This window comes from Echiichthys vipera (genome assembly GCF_963691815.1).
Source record: "Echiichthys vipera genome assembly, chromosome: 9".
Lineage (NCBI taxonomy): Eukaryota > Metazoa > Chordata > Actinopteri > Perciformes > Trachinidae > Echiichthys > Echiichthys vipera.
Genome location: NC_139834.1, coordinates 7,671,537 through 7,695,122, shown reverse-complemented (window position 1 = coordinate 7,695,122; position 23,586 = coordinate 7,671,537). Strand labels below are relative to the sequence as shown.

At 39.1% G+C, this 23,586-nt stretch overlaps 1 protein-coding gene across 5 annotated transcripts; it reads right to left on the bottom strand.

The window, feature by feature from the left end:
- Positions 1–1,661: 1,661 nt before the first annotated feature.
- On the bottom strand, positions 1,662–13,129 carry LOC310952252 (membrane cofactor protein-like). Of its 5 annotated transcripts, none has more exons than XM_083920815.1 (14): positions 13,048–13,129; positions 12,188–12,284; positions 11,877–12,065; positions 11,194–11,302; positions 10,911–10,984; positions 10,642–10,821; positions 10,342–10,521; positions 9,565–9,744; positions 9,242–9,421; positions 7,416–7,469; positions 6,126–6,173; positions 5,631–5,703; positions 3,648–3,708; positions 1,662–3,347 (listed from the first exon to the last, which is right to left on the bottom strand). In XM_083920815.1, the coding sequence occupies exons 2-14, from the start codon at positions 12,243–12,245 to the stop codon at positions 3,345–3,347; spliced, it is 1,389 nt and encodes a 462-aa protein (XP_083776941.1). In that variant the 5' UTR covers positions 12,246–12,284; positions 13,048–13,129; the 3' UTR covers positions 1,662–3,344. The 5 variants fall into 5 exon arrangements, with proteins under 5 accessions (XP_083776941.1, XP_083776940.1, XP_083776942.1 ...); XM_083920814.1 differs by having other exon boundaries at positions 12,965–13,115; XM_083920816.1 differs by lacking the exon at positions 3,648–3,708 and having other exon boundaries at positions 12,965–13,115.
- Positions 13,130–23,586: the final 10,457 nt, after the last annotated feature.

The following is a 23,586-nucleotide window of genomic DNA, read 5'->3' as shown; positions in this document are numbered from 1 at the left end:
TGTGTCCTAATCCTCTTATGGCGTGCCTTTATAAAGTAATGTGGGGGGTCAACAAATATTGAACTAAACTCAAAACCACTCAACCAATCATTTGGAGAAATTCACTTTTTGATTTACTTTTCTCTGTAAGGGGGGAACTGTTTTACTTAATTTAGAGAAGCTACAGGGGACTAAAAGCAATGTGCCAATCATGCTAAGGTAGGCCCCACAATTAAGCCTTCATTATCAAACATACAGCAACTGTTGATTTCCATTATGATCTAAATTTGAGGGTGTTGCACCACAGAAGGTTGCCTTTTGTCAGAAGTGCCCCCCTTGGAAGCTGGTTTCAGATGGTGGCTTAGAGTATTGTCATCTATCTAGCACCATTTGAAATCAGTGTTCTTGGGGTGGGAAGTGTCATTCACTGACCAGCATCATGCAGCTGTGACATGTCACATCCAGAGATGATGTTACCTGAAGCACCTTTCAGTGGGCTACAAACCTCCAGTCCACAGTGATGTTCTGACAGCTCAGGCAGTGTCGACGGATTCTATTTGTTTTCAGGGTCTGCTTTTGTTTCAAGCACCCTTTGCTGCACATAAGCTATGCTTTTTGTTTTAGGGACTAACTGGATTGACTGTAGTGTAGTTACAACTTACTGATTCATTATAAATTACTGTTACTCCTGGTGATGCTTCCTAATACTTTTCTTGAAGTACTTATAGTTTTTACTCTATTTTGTTTCACTGTACCTTAATTATCTACTTGTGTTACTTAATTACTTAGTCGGTTATTGTGACCACATCTGACACGGGGACAGTGGGATTTATGTTTGGGGTTTCTTCTTTTTCACTTTAAGGCACACTCGCTGATGCACTGTACAACTGTTGTACTTTTTGCAAAATTCAAGAAAAACTTTTTTGATTTTTAAGTCAAAAAAATATGTTCAAAATTGGCTTAAATCATTCATAGCATAGCCTGTCTTAAGCAGTCATGCCATAACTTGTTGGAAAAAAAGTCATAGCGTAGTATGTCAAAGAAAGTATGTGGGGGAAAAAAAAGTCATGACATTTATAGTTCTAGTATGTTGGAAAAAGTCCCAGTAAAGTATGTTTTATAAAAATGTGAGTATATATTTATAAATCAATCATAGTGTACTGTATATACGGTATATACATTACAGTACAACTCATTTTAATGACGTTTTTTCTTACATCATTTTTATAGCATACTATGACTTCTTTACATTCTTGTGGCTAGTGTGACTTTAAATAACATTACATTCTATTACTACATGTTGCATGACGTATACTACGACTTAATATGACATTTTGTATGGTGCACCACCATGAAGCATGGTCATTTTCTCACAGTATTTATTCAGAAGCAAAGCGTGTATTTATATTATACTGTAAGACTACAATGTGAACACAATCCCTTATTTGTAGCTGTGACTCTTGAGGTGGAGCAGGTTCTCCAGACTGCACGGTTGGTGGTGCGGCCCCCAGCTCCTCCTGCCTACAGCATGTAGTCCAGTTGAGTGAATGGGTGAAGTAATAAATGCAATAAATCCAGTCTTTGCATCGTCGTTTTTGTTGTATTTCATTAAGTGGTTATAAAAGGAAGTGCCAAAATAAAAGCCCACCTCAAAATAATGCAAAATTCACACATTCTGAAACAAATTTTAGTTTAATAAATACAGATAAAAGCCAGGCAAGTGCAAAATTATCAGAGAGATCACAGTCAAATGTATTGTAACCACAGACAATACCTGTCTGTGCCCTAATATTTATGAAGTATGCTTCTTTCTCTTCTTAGTGCGGCAAGGGATCAACAAATATTAAACTGACACTTTTGAAGAGAAATGTCTACAAAACCAATGCTGGCAGAAATCATTTTTGATTCATTTTATTTTTTTAATTAAAAAAAAAAAAGTAACTATCAGCAGAAACGGTTTTGGTGAACAAATATTACACATGGCTAATTATTAAGCATAGACATTAAGCTCAGGTAGGCTCACAGTTACGCCTCCATGAAAGGGGAATGTTGGTATTTCTTAACCCCATTTCCCCATGTATTTCTGTGTCAGTGAATCAGGGCAACAGCCTTTTTTCCAGTATTTAGCGAGCCCTGTAGCCTGGCTGCTGTGAACCAGGCTACAATGTAATCGAATTGTACGGAAAGAGGCCGAAATCTTATTCTGAAATCTCGCGGGATGTTGCAGGAAGAGTGGAACTTCAGAGATGAAGAGTATTGTGAAGCGTAGCTTTGTGTTACCTTAAAGATTTTTAATTTTAAAAAGCATTTCTGAATTTTGCCGACAGAATGTGGAGCTCCACCTCGCGCACCTTTCATAGACTACCGTTCCCTTTGGCTGCAAACAGGCGGAAGTTGTGGCTATAAACAAAATAAAAAACAGTTGGCGAATATTGTCAGTGTGCAGGTACCACATCTGACTTCATTGTAGCCCAGTTCTCAGCCGTGCTCACGTTCAATACTGGACCAATTGCTATTAGTCACTTACACTGAAACACATGGGGAAATAGGGTCCAGGTTAAAAAAACAAAACAGAAATCCCCCTTTAACAAACATAAAACAACTGACACGCAAGCTAAAACACTTGGCTTTTACATTAAGGCGTATGGACAATGCCTCGTATTTAGGCACTATGTGAGAAACTGTTTTACAGATCTCTTTGTCTCTAGAAAGGAAGTTGTATCTACAGGACTGGAGGACTGCTTAATCAGCTAGGAGTCTCTCACACACAAAGGATTCCAGTTACACAAGTGGGATCATTTCGGATAAAAAGCAAATAGCTACAAGTCAGTCCACGGTTTTTGAGCATCAAACTAAAACTTTGATTTTCAAATGTTTCCGTTCCAAACAAACTGCTGTATTTAAGGTCAAGCGTGCAAACACTCTTTTTAAGATTTTGCTGGTATTCTGCCATCAGTGTTACCGAGCTATACAGGCCAGGCTGAGCTCTGCTCTGAGCTATAGTGCAAACATTTATTAATCCCCTCTGATGAACACAGAAACTCATTCCTTCATAATTACAGTATAGAAACACTGTTGTGATGTTGCAAAGGAAAAATAGAATAGTAGTTATGAGTGGCATATCAAAGACGGCAAATATTGTAGTCTTTTTTTGGAGGAGCAGCCTAAAGTATAAGCTAAAGATTAAGTCAAATTCTCTGAGGTTTCTGAATCTCAGAGTGGCGTTCAGAAATAGATTTGCGGGGGGCTGCATGAGCCCGTGCACGTGAGCGGCACAAGTACATTCAAAGACTTGTCCGGTGGCGTCCTCTTCTCAACTGGCGTTTCTTACACCCAGTAATGTTGGAACAACAGGGCTGTGACGCTTACTACAGAAAAGAAAAAACAAAGAAAAGTATTACCTATATTGAACATTTTCTAAACAGATTGTCAAAATCCATACAGCCCTGTAGAAGAGGAAGAATTAACTGTGAAGGGGTTTAAGAGAAATAACGCAGGCACGTGTCCAACAGCTTAGTTAGCAGCCCAGGAAAATAGAAGAGGGAAGAAAACATTAGTAAAACATCAAGGACATAAAAGTATGAAAATGTAATGCTTCTGCCTACATTATCGCAAATTATTGTCTGTTCATTGGCATTAAAAGTGTGCTTGATGGTCCGTCTTCTTACCGAGAGTGCTACCTCCTCTCCATCTTTTGGAGCCGGATTGTCAGGATAGCCTCTCCCAGAGCTGTAATCCAATAATGACTGGTCAACATTACTGCTCATGGATGACCAGGCAGACAAGAAGCGAGGAGAGTTTAAAGAAGCCTAGAGGCACAACCTTTTAACCCACAAGAGTACAGACCACCCGTGTCCAAACAAGACCCCAAAAACACAAAACACACACATCACAGTCCTGTCTGCTGCTACCCATCTGTCTATTACAGCCTAAATATCCAGTTGTGGGATGCAAAATACTCCATGTTCATTTCTAAGAGCAGAGAACATAATCAAGGGAAAAAACATTCAAATTAAATTGCTGAATTGACAAACAATAATAATTCAACAATGTACAAAGTGTGTTGGGTCTTCACATTCATTTGGTTTACAATAACTGTGATGAACACCAACCCTCTCTGCAGAATCCAATATGACTAGAATACCACCAAATGCTCAGTTGTCACATCTTTATCATTTAATTGACTAATGGCCTCCATCTTTTTATCCATAAAGAGAACCAAAGGTTTATGGCAGACAGAAGGGCCACTTCAGTTGCCTTTAGGCCCCTGGATGTGAAAGTTTCAAAGTTTTATGCAAAGTGGTGACGGGGTTTATTTCAGTTTTCCACTCTGAAGACACTCTCCTATACAGTGAGTGAGGCATTACACACACCAACAGGAAACAAAAGCTGTTTCCTCAGAAACATGTCCACAAATGTGACATACCAGCAACCACTACTTCCTATTTAGCAGAGATAAAAAAAGCCAATGTAAAAATCTAATAAAGCGGAAAGGCAACAGGAACAAGGATCAAAATGATTTAAAAAGACGTTATTATTTAGATCACACTTTCGCACTGACGACAGAACATATTTTCCGCAGCACCTGCGAGGTTGCCATGCAACCAGTGGCTTTCCACAAGTTGTCTTTCCTAACCTGATTGACCGTTGTTAGGGGGGCACATTAGCCTTAGTGATAGTAAATGTAAAATATTGAAAGTTAAAGTAGTGGTATGGTCAGACGATGATTCAAATATAGTGCATGTGACGGTCCGGGGCCGCAAAAAATGTTTCTGAAGGCTGCCATTGTTGCGGGCTGCACTAGATTTTAAAGGCCAAGTAAGTGCTTCTATAGACTAGGGATGGGAGGATGGAGGGTCTGCAGGGGACTGATCAACAGGAACCGGTCTTAAATGTATATCTTTAAATAAGTCATAAAGTGTGGTCTTTAACTACTTTGTAAAGTGAGAAAACCTTTGTTAGGATTTGACACTATAAATAAAATTGAATTGAGTATCTGGACCGTAAAGGCACCAAATGACTTGCTTTAAAGAACTTTCTTAGTTTGTAATATTAAGAATATAAATATATAATTTCTATGACTATTTAGTCAAAAAGTGACAGAATCATGACAATGCTGTGAGCCGCACGAGTAAAAACAAAACAAAGTATTCCTTCGTCAGGTAACGCGACTTCAAACGCCCATCCTCACTATAGACAGTCACAGTGTGAGCCATACATGTCAACATACGTATAGTATACAGCATACAAGAGCAGATGGCGCAGAAAATCTCATCATTAATACTTCATATATCATTATGGCCTGCTGTATTTATCAACACTTGATTAAAAACACCATAGAGGCACTTGGGGCAGAGCTCTTTCAACTGAGCGAGTACTACCTACAGCTCTGTGTAGGAGAGTGCTTCGAGAGCCGACAACCCCTTGTGACAACACTGACACTGTGTGGTAGAGAAAGGAACCTTACAAATGCACACAACTTCAACATGCAACACTTAACGCTTGACAGACAGAGAGCTTTGACAGCATGGAAAAGCTTACTAAATACAAAGCACGGAGACATTTTATTCAAAAAAAGTTGGAAAAAGCCACGACACGGACAGAGCCATTTCGAGGGTTAGTTGGCATAGCTGAATAAAACAACATTTTACCGAGTTTTTTTCTTGATGAATGCCGGGACCCCAAAGAAATAGCATCCACAGGCAGTGAGGGCAACAATGAGAACTATTTTGACGGGGGAAAAATTGACATGTTTGAAAATGATGATGCAAAAAAAGATGATGGGTCATGAGGCCGGCACAGGTAGTGTAATTTAAATGCCTAATATGAATAGGATTAGTCATTTATAAAATGATTGGTCAAATTAATATTGCTCTTTGTTAAAATACCAATTCAGAGGTTATTATTTAAACCTTTTTTGCACCTTCCCCAGCAAATTGAATATTATATTAATAAAAGTCAGTGTGATACATCCATCTATGAGCATGCTCCTTATTTGTTGACCCAAATAAGAACATAATGTCTTCACCAGATATCTGTAGAAATACACCCATGCTGTTCTTCTGAGGCCTTCATGATCTTATTTGGATCAACAATATCTCTTTACATTCTTTATCTACAGTTAAAGGATAAAGGATGAAACTTACCAGTCAAACCAACGCCCAGGCCTATAGACAAGCGATCTCCATTATTGCCTGCAAAAACAAACAAAAAACAATACATAGAAGATCAGTATCAGGTCAAATAGAGGTTTTGGTTGAACTAAAATGCACTTTTGCTACTGTTAAAAAACAAATACATCCAATTTAATAACCCTCCAGCTACTACAACATACCATATATACATAACGCATGGTGTGCATGGTTACAATTCAATGGAAATGGGCGTACTTTAATCAGTACATTCCGTATTGTTTTTATGTGAAATTCCTTTACTAAATGCGGTCACTACTGAAATGTCTAATTCCTCAGCTTAACCTCCCATGGAAGTTTTCCTACCCTTTGCAACCCAAAGTGTGTTAAACTGTAAGCTGCAATTTCCTGTGAGGTCAAAAGGGCAACGTGAAAATACTGACTTCTTTCAGCCCAATATGGACCTTCTGTTTGTTGTAACACCTCACCGTTTATGTGTGTGTGTATATATTTATTTTCATATTTTATTTTACATTTTATAGTTGACCATTTTAGATTTTTACTTTATTAAGCTGCTTATCAGTGTTTTGTTGTCTTGAAAAAAACAATGACAAACATTTCTGATTCTGATATTAACTGATGCAAGTGTGTTAGAATAATTGTACATAAAGTAATCCCATATTTACTCTAATTATCTTTACATTTAAACTAACATTACTTGATGTGTGTGTATAGCCAATTCGTGCTGAGTGGATGCAGGTCAAGGAAATCAGATAAACCTGACTGTTGAGGAGTCACCAAACTCAACTGCTCAACTGATTAATGACAAGACATGTTTTAAGGCTTCTTTTGAGTTGTAAAGTCATAAAGACAATGAATTGCAGCTATGTCACCCTCACCTTAAGAATGGAAATTCATTGTAAACATTGTAACCACCATAAGCCAATAAAATCAAGGGGTCCGGCAGAGATTACCTCAGAGCGGTAGGAGATTTGTAACTGAGCAGATCTCTGTCCGTTCTCCTTGCAAGTAAAATAACTCTTGTCTTTCTCTCTTTTGTTAAGTTTTGGGTGTTTTAGGTTGCTTAAACCTGACAAAGTGTTACAGATATTTTTCTTGGTAAAGCAAAACTCTGTAATTAATTCACATCCGTGAAACAAGATGGAGAAAATCCTTCACCTGGGTTCATGAATTCTTATGTAATAATATTGATATACATCATGGCACGGTATAATTGTTGCAGTTTAGTCAGGTGACGACACTGTAGGATTTTAGATGGCCTCTGAGGATTTACATGGACTCTACCTGGGGGAGGCTTTGTGGTGGTGGTGGTGGTGGTGGTGGTGGTTGTTGAGGTTCCTGCGAAAACATAAAGAGGCAATCAGGACAGTGTCACCGGCATCGGGGGAACTGCTGATATAGAAGATACCCTTATCCACTCTAATCATGTGATTCATAATTAAGAGGCTGGAGAAAATAGTTCAAATGCATTTCACACCAAGTAAATATTACACAGCTGCAAGGTCTTAGCCAAAAGATAGGCTCTAAAACCGGGGCAATATTTCTGGTGATAAGCAAACAAAATAATCCGAATTGCAGATCCAACTTAGTTTAAACCTTCTCCTTCATAGCTCAGGCAATATTTATATAATCTTTGTGAAATCTACTGTCGTTGGCAAACATTTGATGCGTCGTAAAACCTTTTATGGGTTTATCCGGAAATTTTATATTTGGCATCTTTTTTTAATGTAGTTATTTAATAACATTAATAAAAAAGAGGCAGCTGAGTGAGAGCACTAAAAAATATATTTTCAAACAGTGGTGCTATCGCAACTTCCTGACTTTAAAAACGTAATTTAACCGCAGAGCACGGGGGCAAGGGGGAGGAAACAATGCTTATTTTATCTATGCGATTAGGATAATCCCACGAAAAAATGGGACGGAATCTGGATTAGGATAAAAATCATGTCATCGTGGTCAAACATGTTAACTTTTCTTCACAGACTTAAACCCAGTAGTAATGTTCATTAAAGGGGACCTATTATACTCTTTCAGGTTCATACATGTATTTTGTGTTTCTACTAGAAAATATTTACATGCTTTAATGTCCAATGTGCAACAAAACAGCACTTTCTACCGCCACAAATAACGCTTTATAAACCAAACACGACCGGACATGTAGGAGCAGGCGTGTGCTCTGAAATTAGGGAGTAATGAACAACGCAAGCAACAAATATTACAGCTTTCTCTGCCCCTAGCATGCAGCTAAATATTATTAACGATTTATTGTTAAATCAACAATTTTTACCGTGAGATATCACAAATAACGCTTTACAAACCAAACACAGCCTGAAATGTTGGAAAGGGAGTGTGCTCTCAATTTAGGGAGTAATGAACGACACAAGCAACAAATATTACAGCTTTGTCTGCCGCTAGCATGTAGCTACATGTAGTAAAGAGCAGCATGTTCCTTTCAGGGCTGTGCGTAACTGTACTATGTGAGCGTGCTGGGCTTGCCGTGCCTGGAGCAGATGTCGGACCACAGAGAAAGTAGAGAAAAAACTGTCTGAAAGAAGACGTTTGCCTCGCGAGACCATCCTGAAGCGACCGACCCAATCAGCGTTGGTTTTGAGGCGAGTCCAAGTGTGACGCAACGAGCAGCGACTGTTCAGTGTAAACAACAGGGCGGCTTCCACGGATGACATGAGCGCAGCTATCGAGCAAGCTTCTCACTGACGCTTTTTTCTCTTGGATCCCTCTGTTGGAATAGGGTCCGGGCACCTGAAACTGTGCCTTTTATCTGTAAATTCAAGTTACACAAACGGCGAATATCCTTTACCGACAGGTTTACTTTCTGAGCTTTGCCACGACACTGTTAGCACGTGATACGCTTCGTAGATTTGGCCCGTATGTTGGTGATAGACAGATGGTTTATCCAATCGGCAACAAGTATTTTCGCCCCTTCCCAAAAGATCTCCAAACATTCCCAGATGGATATGCAGAGCAAATGCGAATTATGCAAATTAACCCATGTGCCGGGGTTGGGTTAATGTTAAGCATGAGCATTCAACATTCTAACAATATGAATATACAATAAGGAAAAGTATGATAGGTCCCCTTTAATGACTTACGTTGACATTTTGGAAGTGGTGGTGACCACTGACTATCTATGCCACATGTCACAGTGGGCGCTCCTATCATAGTAAAGCCAGATCTGCACTTGTATGTCACCGTAGACTTAGGTCTATATGGGGGCTGAGAACCCTGAACCCGGTCAGCATTTACGATATCACGGCCTTCACATTGTATCACTGCGGACAAAGAAATACAATTAAAAAAGTGAATACAATGGTCCAAAATAATCTCCAGAGTATTGGAGTCAGTCACAGCTGAGTTAAGACTAAGAAAATGTTTTGAATTTTTTTTTTTTTTTTTTTTAAAACACGTGACTTACTGATACAGGTTGGAGGAGCAGGATGAAAGGTTCCATCATCTGAACACGATATTGACTTTGATCCAGAGAGTATATAATCATTTTGACATGTGTATTGTACAACATCTCTATAGTTATAGGATTCTTTGTTTGGACTGAGAGTGGCTTTGTCTACCGAAGGTGGCGGATTACAAGTCACCGCTGCAAAATAAAAGTAACATTTGTTAGAATGGAAATACACAGTTGTGATTTAATCATGTGTCTTGTATCCGCACACAGAGATTACCTACCTTCACATTCAGTAAGTGAAAGTATTGATATGGACAGAGGATGATTAAAATATAATGCTTGCATTTCATGTGATGGTCAAGGGCCGCACAAAATGTTTCTGGGGGCTGCACTTTGAAAGACTATGTAATATACTGACTTTTTTTTTATAAACATACTATTACACGAGAGCCCCTGATATTAAAACATGACCGTGTTCCTCGTCAAGATGAAAAGTTGCAGTCAACATGACGGAGTCTGGCTTTGACCTCATAATTAGAAAAGACCCCCCCCCCCCCCAAAAAAAATAATAATTTTGAATTCCAGGATGAAACGATAAACGGCAACAGAGTGACAACCGGTATGTAAGCACTGTAAGAATATAGTGCCATCAGCACCGTAAACATGCAACGAATAAATGTGAAGGAATCTGGATTAGTATAAAAATCATGTCGTCATCATGGTCAAACATAATACGTTGACTTTTCTTCACAGACTTAAACCAAGTAGTAATGTTCATTAATGACTTACGTTGACATGTTGGAAGTGGTGGTGACCACTGACTATCAATGCCACATGTGGAAGAGGGAGATCCTATCATAGTAAAGCCAGGTCTGCACTTGTAAGTCACCGTAGCCTTGTGTCTATAAGGGGGTCGAGAACCCCCAAGCCATTCGCCATTTGTAATTTCATGGTCTTCACATAGAACCACTGCAGAGAAGGAAATACAATTAAAAAATGAATACTATATTAATGTCCAAAATAATCTTCAGAGTATGTATGAGTCAGTGACTGCTGAGTTTAGACTAAGACAATGTTCAAAGCACTTACTGACACAGGTTGGAGGAGCAGGATGAAATGTTTCATCGTTTGAACATGATATTGATTTTGATCCAGAGAGTGTATAATCATTCTGACATGTGTACTGTACAACATCTCTGTAGTTATAGGATTCTTTGTTTGGACTGAAAGTGGCTTTGTCCACCGAGGGTGGCGGATTACAAGTCACCACTGCAAAATAAAAGTAGCATCTGTTAGAATGGAAATACACAGTTGTGATTTAATCATGTGCTTCGTATCAACATACAGAGATTACCCACCTTCACATACAGGAAACCTGCCCAGCCACCCTTGAGCTCCACAAGTTCGTTGACGGTCCCCAACCAATCTGTGACTAATTAGGGAGTAAAAAAAAAATATTTAAAAAAAATGAGTTTGACTTCAGACAACAGATTTCAAACACAGATACGCGTGAGTCCATTTCACTGACTGGTGAGCCTTACTGAATGCATTTTACAGTTAAATATGCTTCTTCGCACAGTTGCGTTTCAAAAATCGAATTCTCTGAACACGAACCATCACAGCTATCAGTGTATTACTAACCCATCGTTGCAAGTAACCACTAGTTTATCGCCGAACAGATTCCCTTCAGGGAGATCAGGGTAATCAACTTGTCCATTAAGCACATCTCCTGCAGAGCCACAGCTCCTTCCTGAAAAAAGAAAACCCTCATTAGGATTAAACCCCCTTAAAAATGGCTTTATATCATAATGCACAAATCAGGGTTTACCCCAGTGAATTGCAAACCTGCAGTAAGCACCCACTGGGCCTAAGCATCAGGGAATCCATTTTATTTTAAGATGTTTTTTTAAACTGGTGGACACTTGGCATATTTTCAAATCTCCGGTCAACTTTTAGCACTGTCTTTACGTAGGGCCCTATGGAATCTGTTACAGCTTTTTTAAATTCTAAATTTGGTGATTCACTTGAGGATTCTGTGACCACAGAGACCACAGGGCCCCTACCTTAATAATGTCTGTTGCTGGCCCCCATCAAAAAAGACACTTGCCAACAGGCCGATCAACTTCTCTGGGGGAGACCCTGCACGTTTTTCCAACAGATTGCTTACTAGAGCTTATCAAGTCACTCGTCTATTCATCCAGCATGTATATGTTTGTAAGACATTATTTAATAGAGGGTTAAAAAAAAAAAAAAACAGACTATCGCCAGGTGAAATTTTTCTGCCATTATGAATGTCAATGTAAAAATTAAGTGCTGATATTCACTTTTGCATTTCAGCAGCACAGGACTCCAGATGCCCGCATTACAAGTGATGCTCGCTGACCCTCCTGCAGACACGTAGCCAACATTACATTTAAACGAAACTCTGGTCCCATTTGGGAATGTTTCAGAAAGAATGTCCTCGTCCTTCAAATCCATGTTCTCTCCTCTTACGGGTTTGATGCAGTCTTGAGCTATAATGTAGAAGAAAGAAAGAGAAATGTGAACACTGGAAGTGAGGACAAGACAACATGAGACCAAACACCAGCTTGTGTATAATCAAATCACACGTCGCAAGCTTATCTGGCACACTCACCTTGAGTTGTAATGACAAGGCCAAGACTGCTCAGGAGCAGGAAGTAAGTGGCACCCATGGCAGAGTCTGGCAAGTCCGACGGAAGTCAATGAGCTTTCTGGCAAAGATAGGCATAAATGTAAGCGAGAGAACCAGAGCGTTAACCAGGTTAACATTGCTCTGTCGAACACGTTAGCAAAAATAAATAACGAGAAATGTATTAAACTGGTTTCAGTGTAACGTCAGATTGGATATTTACCCATAAAGGTTACCCATTTATGGGTAAATATGCTAAGCTCCTGCCCGACACGAAAACATGCCAAACTCCGTTCAAAAAGATATCAATATAAGCAAATAGCGTGACACTGTTTATCTGTCTAATCTTACCGGCCTGTTTCAACACTCGTCTGTCACGACAGGTTTAACTGGTAAATTCGGCATACATTTAAAACAGAAGGACACAAACATTGCAATGTAGCTGTTAAAGAATCGGCAGGAAAATAGTGCATCACCACGCATGTTGCTTCCTCCGTCAAAACACGCTGTGGGCGGTAACGCGTGACGGTTAAACTAACGGTGAAGGCCTATATCTAACTTCAAGGGATATAGGATCTATGCCGAATATACCAGTAGACTCTGAAGGAGTGGGAAATACATTTAACTGTGTTCAACTCAATGTCTGAATTAGCTAAGTAACACTATATTACGAAAACCATGAAATCGCAACCGATGCTGGCTAGCTATCAGGCAGCTAACACCAACACACGTTTGTCATAGCTTTAACGTTGCGTTACTCACGGTCGAGAGATATCCACGCTCTGGTCCGGTTAGTTTCGGTAGCGCAGTTCGTTAAAACCTCGAACCCGTCTTTATTGACTCACCCAACTGAACGTGGAGAATGAGTATGGCAGCTGCCGAGCCACCACTGCGGGTTTGGGCGTCCTTCTCGACGCCTACGGAAATGGGCGCGGACTTCTAATCAGTGACGCGTATCTCCCCCTCAGCAAGTGTTGCGCCAACCTCACAACACACTGTTTAGAGTTGGCTGTGGGTTACGTTTGGCAAGTTTTAACACTTAATAGAATCACACTTCTATCTGTTACATTTTACATGGGTGGATGACGTGACATGGCAATTTTGCTGTCTTCAGTGTCAAACGTGAATGAAAGAAAAAAATATTTGTAAAAAACCTTCTCAATCTTGTGCAGAACATTATGCTTTATGTGAACATACTCAACAGTAAAACAGTTCATCACTCTTTTTTTCAAAATCATCAACCAAACACAACAAAAGTCATATGGTGTGACTGTCCGGCACTTGTTTCTCAAAGTCAGAACTTGAATAAAAGTAAGAAAAATAAATGCAAAAATTATTTAAAAAAATGCAAAAAAATAATAAACATGTCTATTTGTGAGCCGACTCGTTTCAAAGTCCAAGCATAATGTTTTGAGTCAGTCATAATTAAAAAGAATTTGTCCCAAAAACCAAAATCACATGGTGTGACACTATTTTGGGATATTTTAACGGGCAATTGCTTTGACACCCTTGGGAAGGAGAGGACCTTCTTCAGCAAAGTTACACACACTAGCAATCTATTGCTAGTACTGTACAACCTGAGGTGAGTCATCATTTTTATATTTACAATAAATCAGATCTTGTTGGCACTCTGACAAAAGTCCCACTTCGAGATGTCTTTTGGTGTGACACATTTTTCATAAAAATGCGAAAGAAATGTTACTATTTTGTCATAATTACATGTAAATCTATGCTGCTTTCTAATAACTAGCATGTTGTCTGTATGCTAATGTATAGCTACAAGACTCAAGGTTGTGCTAAGTGCAGAAAACGTCATATAGTGTGACACTTCATCATATGGTGTGACATGTCTGCTTATTACACCACATGGTATGAATTGTAATTTCCTGCAGAATAACAATAAATAACAAAGTCCAATGTATGTTTTGTCATTGTAAACATGTATTTAAGTCCATCATCACACCAAATTATATATAAAATAATTATATTATATTATAAAATTATCCACAATCGATTGTGTTTAGTTTAGTTTCATTTAGTTTTATTCTGTGATACAGGTTTCTAGTTTATCAGACAGACACAGCAGATCCCTTCACAGAAACCTTAGAATAATGTTTAAGTCCAAACAATGTTTTGTCTTCATCTCTCAAACCATATATTCCCTTTTCTTTTGAGGCAGATAATGATGACAAGTGCAGAGAGGACAAAGAAATACAGGGAGAGACTGAATTCAGACCCTGCAAAGAGAGAGGAGTTGCTGAGGAAAAGAAAAGAAAAGTAGGGAGGTTTTAAGGGGTACTTTCACTGTTGATCAAAAAGGCCTTGAGGCAGCTATCTTGAAGCCTGGCAATACATGATACCTAAAATATCATTGGACTAGATACATTAATTAAATTATTGATTAGTAAATTAAGTAAATGTAGTATTATTTTTAATTATTAATAAATTAATACATTTATTAAAATAAAATGTATTTTCTGATGATGCAACAAGCCTTGCTGGCCCAGTTGGCCCACAACTCTTAAAATGTTCACACCATTCTGTTACTCTGTTAACAGATATCAAGAAAAGAAACAAAAAGGGGAGATACCTAAATTTAAAATCCAGATTCTCCCACCGTCAAGAAGAGAGAAGCTGAGGGAGATATGGAGAAATTCTCAAACAAAATATAGAGCCAAAAGAAGAAATTTAAATGCATTACTTAACATGACTCCCCCAGATAGCTCCATCTATGATGGAGACATCCAGGTAGACCCGGGTCCAGTCCCAGGTCAAGTCCCAGGTCCTACATCACCTCCACCAAGCCCACCTTCATCTCCACCACCAAGCTCACACACTGAAGAGATAAAGAAGCTGAAAAAATCATTAAGTATACTGAAGGATCAGAACAAAAGGCTCCAGAGAAAAGTCAGCAAAGAAAAGAAGAGGGCTGAGAAATTTAGGAAGCAAAGTGCAAGGCAAATCATAACAAAACTGACAGTCAGAGAAAAATACCACTCGCCACAGAGTAAAAAGTTACTTAATGAGAAAAAGGCTCAGGTGGAATCCTTCCTGCTGTTAGATGAAAATAGCACAGTGCTTCCTGGGAAGAAGGACACAATAGGCAGAAAAGAGAAAAGACAAAGACGAGTGCTGACTTCCTCACTAAAGGACCTTCACAAGGCCTACATGCAAAAATGTGAAAAAAAGCACCAGCTGTCCTACAGACAGTTCATAAGATATAAACCTTTTTATGTCACAGAGGCTAGGTCCAGCGACCGCAACACATGTGCCTGCTGGGAACATGCGAACATCTCGCTCCTAATTGATGCTCTTTCAAGCAGAGGCTTGATCACGACAAAAAGCCTGTCAGCTCTGCTGTCAGGTATCACATGTGATACTGAAAATACAAAATGCATGCAACGTGTGTGCACAAAGTGCTGTTATGATAAGCCCAACCTGCAGGATCACAATCCAGCTGACACTGCAACATGGGAGCAGTGGGAGAAGCAGGATGTTGTAGTGGGAGAGAGAAGCTACAAGAACTGGGCGAAGAAGAAGAAAAGGGGGACAGTAGGAGAGCTAATTAGTGTGTTCAACCAGAGGCTCAATGCAATTGGGAGTCATCAGTTAAACTGGCTTCATCAGGTGAAACAGTTCAGACACATCAAGGAGAACATCCATCCCAATGAAATGGTTTTACACATAGACTTTTCAGAGAACTATGCGTGTAAACTCAACACTGAGATTCAGGCCTTTCATTTCGGTGGCAATAGGCAGCAGGCAACAATGCATACTGGAGTTGCCTACTCAGTCAGTAGCTCCCAGTGCTATGCCACCATTTCCAAGTCCTTGCGTCATGATGAGCGTGCTGTGTGGGCACACATCAATCCAGTTATTGATGATTTCCGAAGAAAACATGAAAATGCAATCGACACCCTGCATGTCCTCAGTGATGGGCCAGCCACCCAGTACCGAAATCGATCAAACTGCTTCCTCATGAGCAGCATTCCCTATACATGGGGATTCAAGAGGGTCACCTGGAACTTTTCAGAGCGTTCCCATGGGAAGGGTGCACCTGATGGTGTGGGAGGAGTGCTGAAGCGTAAGGCAGACATGTATGTCCTTGGAGGCAGTGACCTACAAACACCAAGAGATCTGTATGAGTATTTACAAAAGTCCTCTGAAAAAGTCACCATCATGTGGATTGAAGAAGAGCAGATCTCCACCATGGATGAAATGCTCCCTCCTTCAGTGCGCCCAGTGACTGGAATCAGCAGTACACACCAAGTTCTGTCTTTTGCTCCAGGAAAGATATTTTACAGAGATCTTAGTTGTTTCTGCCAGCATCCAGGGATGTGCACTTGTCACAAGCTGCACCAGCTTGAGTTTGACCATGTATCCCCTGGTGAGGTGCCAGGTGACAAGACAAGTGATGAGTAAGTATTATGACTTTAAATTATTTACATTTTACAATAAATAAATAAATAAATAAATCTCTTCCTTTGACTTTGAAGTGGTGGCTCAGCTGCTGAAGTGCCCTCTGTCCAACCCAGCTGGCCCACTACAGATGCCCAAGCCCAGTAAGTATAACATATTTAGCTAACTTTAGGACCTGCTGGTGATAACATTTCACTGCCAGTCCAGTCAGTACAAACCCTACATATTTGTAAATTGTGCAAACCAAATTTAATGGAGTAGAAGCTAGTTATTGCAGTCACTGCAGACAATCATGTCAATAAAATATAACTCTCTCCTTTTGAAGCTCTTCTACTCAGGTGCTGTATGCAAGTGCCCAACCAAGTGCATCAATTGGAGAGGCCCAAGCTGAAGATATAGACACCACTTCAGATGAAGAATACACCGAAGGACAGTTTGTCTTACTTAAGTATGAGGGAAAACCATATGTGGGGCAAATTGTTGACATCAGTATGGAGGGGCTGCAGGTAAACTGCATGAAACAACTTGGAGACAAAAATGGTTTTGTCTGGCCAAATAGGCGAGACTGCATTTACTACCAAGATCAGGAAGTTGTTGGTGGCATATCACGACCTCAGCAAGGCAGTCGGTTTGCTACTCTCTCCAAATTTGACTGGCTTATGTACAATGAAGTCTAGATGCATTTAATTATCAATGGATCCACCCAGCTGCCCTGTATGTTCACAGTTCATATGATGTGAAAAAAATGTGTTTGTTTTACTTATATTGATACATATTGCAGACCTGTTTTAAATTGAAATGGAATAACATTTGATACACAAATATATGTTCATATGGTTAATATTGTTTTATTGTTAAATATCAAATAATCAATATTTTTTTAATATTAATTAAAATATTACCTCCCAGCATTTAAGAGTGGTTAAATGTTTCCTGCCATATTAGTGATCAGAACTCACCAATGAGTAGGATTATTTCATGGTTTGCATTGACACATGGCGACATTATCATATGGTGTGACACTATATCATTTGGTGTGACATTACAAATTGTGAAAATAACAAACCTTCATTAATGATAAAACTTGAAAATGTTCATGGAATACATGGAAAATAGTGTCAGCAAGAGTCACAAATATTTTCATAATTTTAAAGCAAGGTTTGTCACAATAAATAGAAAATATGTTTAAAGATTGACGGCATAGGTCTCACATTGAGCAATGATTTAGAAAATAATACACAAGTTTTATTAATTTTCACAAAACTATAATGGATTACAGTTTAGTTATGATAAATGACTTTGATGAAGTGAGTAACTTAAGAAAGGTATACCCCATATTCAGTTTATATACAATTACTTTCATGTCACACCATATGACGATTTTAGGCACTATTACAACAAATTGTTACATAAATTGTGATTCCAATTGAAAATCTAAAAACAACATATGTTTGTATAAAGATTGGAGTTAGTAGAACAAAAGTCAATAATTTCTATGCCTGTTATTTCACATTTTTGAAAAAAAATTTTTTTGTGGTATATATGTCACTGACCCACATGTCCATACATATCATTGATCCTAGTCAATTGAATCCATACTGGTCAGAATGATGATTTCAGATATCCACAAGGACATCCTTCCCATCTACAATTGTTATTTCACATATCTGCACCATCATTCTTACCAGGACTAATGACGTCACGTGTGCCATTCATGTGTATTGGGCTTGACACGGTGCTGTGGTGGTTAGCACTGTCGCCTCACAGCAAGACGGTTCCTGAATCGGTGTTAGGCTAATTCATGACTTTAAAATTGCCCGTAAGTGTGAATGGTTGTCTGTCTCTGTTCGTCTCTATGTGCCCTGTGATAGACTGGCGTCCTGTCCAGCCCCCCCCGCGACCCCGACAGGGACAAGCGGTTGAAGATGGATGAATATCTAGAATGAATATTCTTGATATGAGAAATAATTCTCACTAGGAAAAGTGCAGTAGTACATATCCATAATGACATTTTCACCAATCAGAATGTATTTTGGATAGGCAAAATTAAATTATGGATACGCCTATCTAATGGTTTTTCTTTTAGGATATCTGAAATTAAAATTATGACTAGTAAGAATTACATTACACATATCCAGAAAGTTTGCAATACATATCCAGTCGTTATTACATGTTAAAACAGCTTGCCTTAGGTTACCCTAACCATGAAACTTGAATATTGATGTTGATTTTTAACATTAAAACTCAAAACATCACAAACGCACTCATTGATTAACAGGTGGTGGAAGAAAAACATTTTTGTTTACTTTAACTCTTTTACAAGGACCCCAAAAGTCCTCCATCCAAAGCCTAAAAGTAAAAGTAGACAAATGTATTAGCATCAAAACGTGTACCAGAATTATACAGAATGACCCATTACTAACATAAATGACTATAAGCATTGATGCATTGGTGTTTCTTTTCCTGTCTGTTACATGCACACAACCTCATTTTTGTAGTTGGTAAATGTTTAAAAAGCCTACTACTGGGTAGCTAAACCTTTGATAAAATAACATCATTTACTAGTTAATTTATATGTTGTATATGAAATCAGTTGCTAAAGTTAAAAAATAAATGGAGTGGAGTAGTAGTCTACAAGATTTGCATCTCTAGTTGAGTAGAAGTAGAAAGTCTCATGGAATGGAAATACAAGAAAAAGTAGGCTACGTACTTTAAATGCACTTAAATATATTCCACCACTGCTGTTCAATGGAAATAAATATATATTCAAATCTCCATTTGAGCTTGAAAAAAATGCCCATTATATTTCAACATGTCTTCCAAACAAGCAGTAATGTTACACCAATACAAGCCTTTTTAGCTGTTATCTATGGTCATATCACCATACAGGGCTCTAACTAGTCCATGTGTTGTTAGTACGGAGCACTGTGGACCTAAATGTCCTGCAGAAAACCTGAAGGGACAAGCAGAAGATCTCTTAAACCATCTGGGCTTGCTAGGATAGTTCTTAAATGTTCCAGAGAGACTTTAACCTCTCCTGTAAACCATACATGGTCACACTTTGTCATAATTTCAATGGTAACTATGGAGACTATCACACAAGGCATTTATAGGACTTGATGTAATGGACCCAACCCTGGCAGGGTCAATATGAGGAAGTGATGCATTTCCTTACCCTGCCCCTTTTCTCCTGCCCCTAAATCACACAGCCCAACTCTCTTAAACTGTGAAAATGATGATGTAGAGGTTGACATCAGTTACTGTGCATGTCAAGTTCAAGGATACCTCTGCTTTCTTGCTTCTAATAGGCAAGCTGTTATAGATATTGTATTATCCTGACCATAATCCCCTGCCAACGCCTGCCAACCCGGACAATACATTTCCATGTATGCCATGAAACACCTCACCGCTGATTCATTTATTTGTGCAAGAGATTAGTTTCAAAATAGCTGTTTGAGGTATTTGCATTACTTCATATTCCAAAGAAGCGATCAAAGGCCCACATCACTCATCATAAAATTGCATTCCAGTTGGTTTACAATCACAAAGATGGAAACACACGCACACACACACACACACACACACGCACACACACAGACACACACACACACACACACACACACACACACACACACACACACACACACGCACACACACACACCAACACACACACACACACACACACACACACACACACACACACACACACACACACACACACACACACACACACACACACACACACAAACTCATTTAATAGTCCCTCAAATCACAAATATATCAAAATAAAGCCACCATACTAGAGGTCAGTGCTACTGCATGGGCTTCAATAGGACCCAGTTCGGAACATGATGGAGAGGAGAGTTTATGATCAGGTTTCCTCTGTAAAACGCCCGTGGCCTGAAACACACCCCGTTTCCTTGTGTTCTATTGTATGACCTGTTTACACGGCAGAATGGAATGAAAATAAACACTATGGCTAACGGTATTTGTTTGATCTGACAGGAATGTTCACAGAGCAACAACTGATTTCCCTTTTCATCGTCATGGTATTCTTTCCCAGATGGTATTGATAAAGTTGCTTCATTTTATTAAAACTATTTAATTCTAATATATTTCAGTATGTGACAAATACAATCTTATTGTAGTAGCTTATTATTTGAGGAAACATGTGTCATGGTCCTCAGATGACTCGTTTGTGCTGGTAGGGGCATTGGAAAGCTATGTATCAATTGAAATAAATGACAACAATGTTTGATAAGTGCCGCAGTGAGACATCCATGCAACATGCTGACGTCCATTATGACCCAGACTGTTAACAGATAATCATGTTATCAAAGAACTTTGGTAAATAATAAAACCATAAACCAATGTCACAGGGGCAGATATGACTTCCAAAGTAAAATGCAGGTCAAGGAGCCGTCTGGGGCATTGGCCTGATCCGAACCCTCCTCTTTCTTTTCCTCTTAGCTCGTTTTTGTCTCGCTTTTGTACATTTGAGTACCACACACAGAAATATCAGTAAGGACGCAAAAGAACCCCAACGCAGCAATGTATACCAAAATGGCACTCCTGTCCATGCCCTGAAAAAAAAAAACCAAAGTTTTGATTAGTGACTGATTTTCTTTGCAAATATATTAAAGAATGATATAGTCAAGTCTAACCTGTTGAAAAACAGCTCTAGATCTGTTTGATTGGTCCGTGAAGACTGGTTTCTTGTGTCCGTGTCGATTCTCACGGTAGCTTGGCAAGTGCTCAGAAGTGGCGTTGTGGTGGTGGTGGTGGTGGTGGTGGTGCTCATTCGGTCGGCACAGTCATAAATGGGTTGGCCTGGTGAGTAAAAAGAAAAACATCACAATGGCATTCTTTTATGACCTTGTACTTTGTGCAACAATGATTTCACAACAGCCTCAAATCAAGTCTGTCCATTGTAAAACTTATGGCACAATTTATTTGATAGAAAAAATGCATTACATTATATTTGTAACGACTTTATTGGCCATGAAAAATAAAACTTGCTGTTTGGGCTTCCTGTAAATATGCAAAGAGCTTACAAAAGCTACAAGCATTCATAATAACAAACCTTCCAAAAATATGATTTATATTGTATAAACACCCGGATCAATACACCTTTTCTTTATTTGAAACTCGGTGAGCTGACAGAAAAGCATTATTGCATACCACAACTACACTAACCAGCCGTTATAGAGCTGCAGAAAGCACATTCAATTTCATGAACATAATAAACAGAGTAAAAAAAGGAAAGATTCTGAGACGTTTTCTTCGTGAAGTATTTTATCATTCTGGTAATGTCTTTTTGTTGTGTTAGAATGATACATTTGAATCCTATCCCGATTGTGAATGTGTTATAGGAATGGATAAAACCTCAGAAAGTGTTCGCAATGTTGATACTAATAGGAGAACATGTCACATCCGTTCTTACCCTGCATATGAACGACATAGACGCAGCTTGTGTCTGCAGGCACCAGAACCTGCACAGAGAGGATATCACTCCTCTGGCTGCTTATGTCATTACTGGCAACACAGTAATAATCGCTGTTCGTTTCCACAGTGCCACAGTGTAGGTGTAAGTCTGATGAGTGGTGAAGCAGAAAATCCCTGGTGTGTGTGTACTGGTACCAGTCGTAACGGACGTCGGTGCCCTTTGTACACCCACAGCGCACCGTCACTGGCTGCCCCCAACATGTTGATCTGTCCAGCAGAGAGCTCAAGAGCCGTAGACTGGGTTTAGAGACCGGGACTGGAACAAAACAGAAAGCAGTATATTTCAATTTAGTTTAACAGTCCCTAAATGTTACTGATATCGTGATTGTGTTTTAGTCTTACCTTCAGTGATAACTACACAAACTGGAGTCATGATGTCAGCATATAATTTGTCAATCCCAACCCAGTACACTCCAGTGTCGTCAAACTGGAGATGTGTGACTTTTACAAACAGCCCTCTTCTTCCTGCATCTATGATTCGAGTCCTTTGCGTATTTTTGCTTTCACTGTCTGAATCTGCCAAAATCTCACAGGTGCTTCTAGAATCCCCGCGGCACCAGTACTTTTTACTGAAGAGGAATCGGTTTGTGTCATACGTGCAGATAAGAATGAACTCATCTCCGATATACGCTTTGATGTTCTCTTTTCCACACTGGAGCTGAAGACTTGCTGAAAGACAAGAGTCCAGTCAGAATAGAAATGCCCATGACCACAGCAATCAGAGAAATGCTCGTCTCAGCTTGTTTCACAATGTATTTAACTTTTAATTGAACTGATTTAAGTTTATTTTTTGACCCATATGTTTAGACCGAATAATATTACAGATGCTTACATACGTTTGAAGTTTTTATCGATCAATATCTTTATATTTCCCAGTTACTACTAATGTTTGTATTGTTACTAAAATCACAATTACTATTAAAACTGACATCATTGAAACAGATGTTTGCAAAAACCTACCCCCTGAAATGGACATTCTATCTATTTTTTCCATTTTCCAAAAGGCATAGAGAAAAATGTCCCTTTAAGGCATTTAGGAATAAATAAAAACGGTATCAAAAAGTTTAAGTAAATCACCCACTCACCATGAAAAAGCAAAATCAGACACAGTGTCCTCATTTTGATGTTGAACGTAGGTATGCTATATCTTAACAACTAGACTCAATGTGCCTGCAGGAAGCTGTAGAGTTGGACTGTGGTGATCGCAGCTTCCTGCAGGCGCATTGTGGGTTTCAGAAATGGATTTTCGTGCTGCTATGCCCCACACATACATACAACATAGCACACAAATAAGCTAAATGTAATTCATGTCACTGAAAAGCCCCTTGAGCCACTGGTTTCATTATGAGGCAACTGCATTTTCAATATGGCAACACGCAGTTACAGTCTGAGCTGTTCTTCCACCTTTGAGAAAGCCATTTCACAATTTTCCAACTGTGTTTCTATTTTGTCAAGAACTG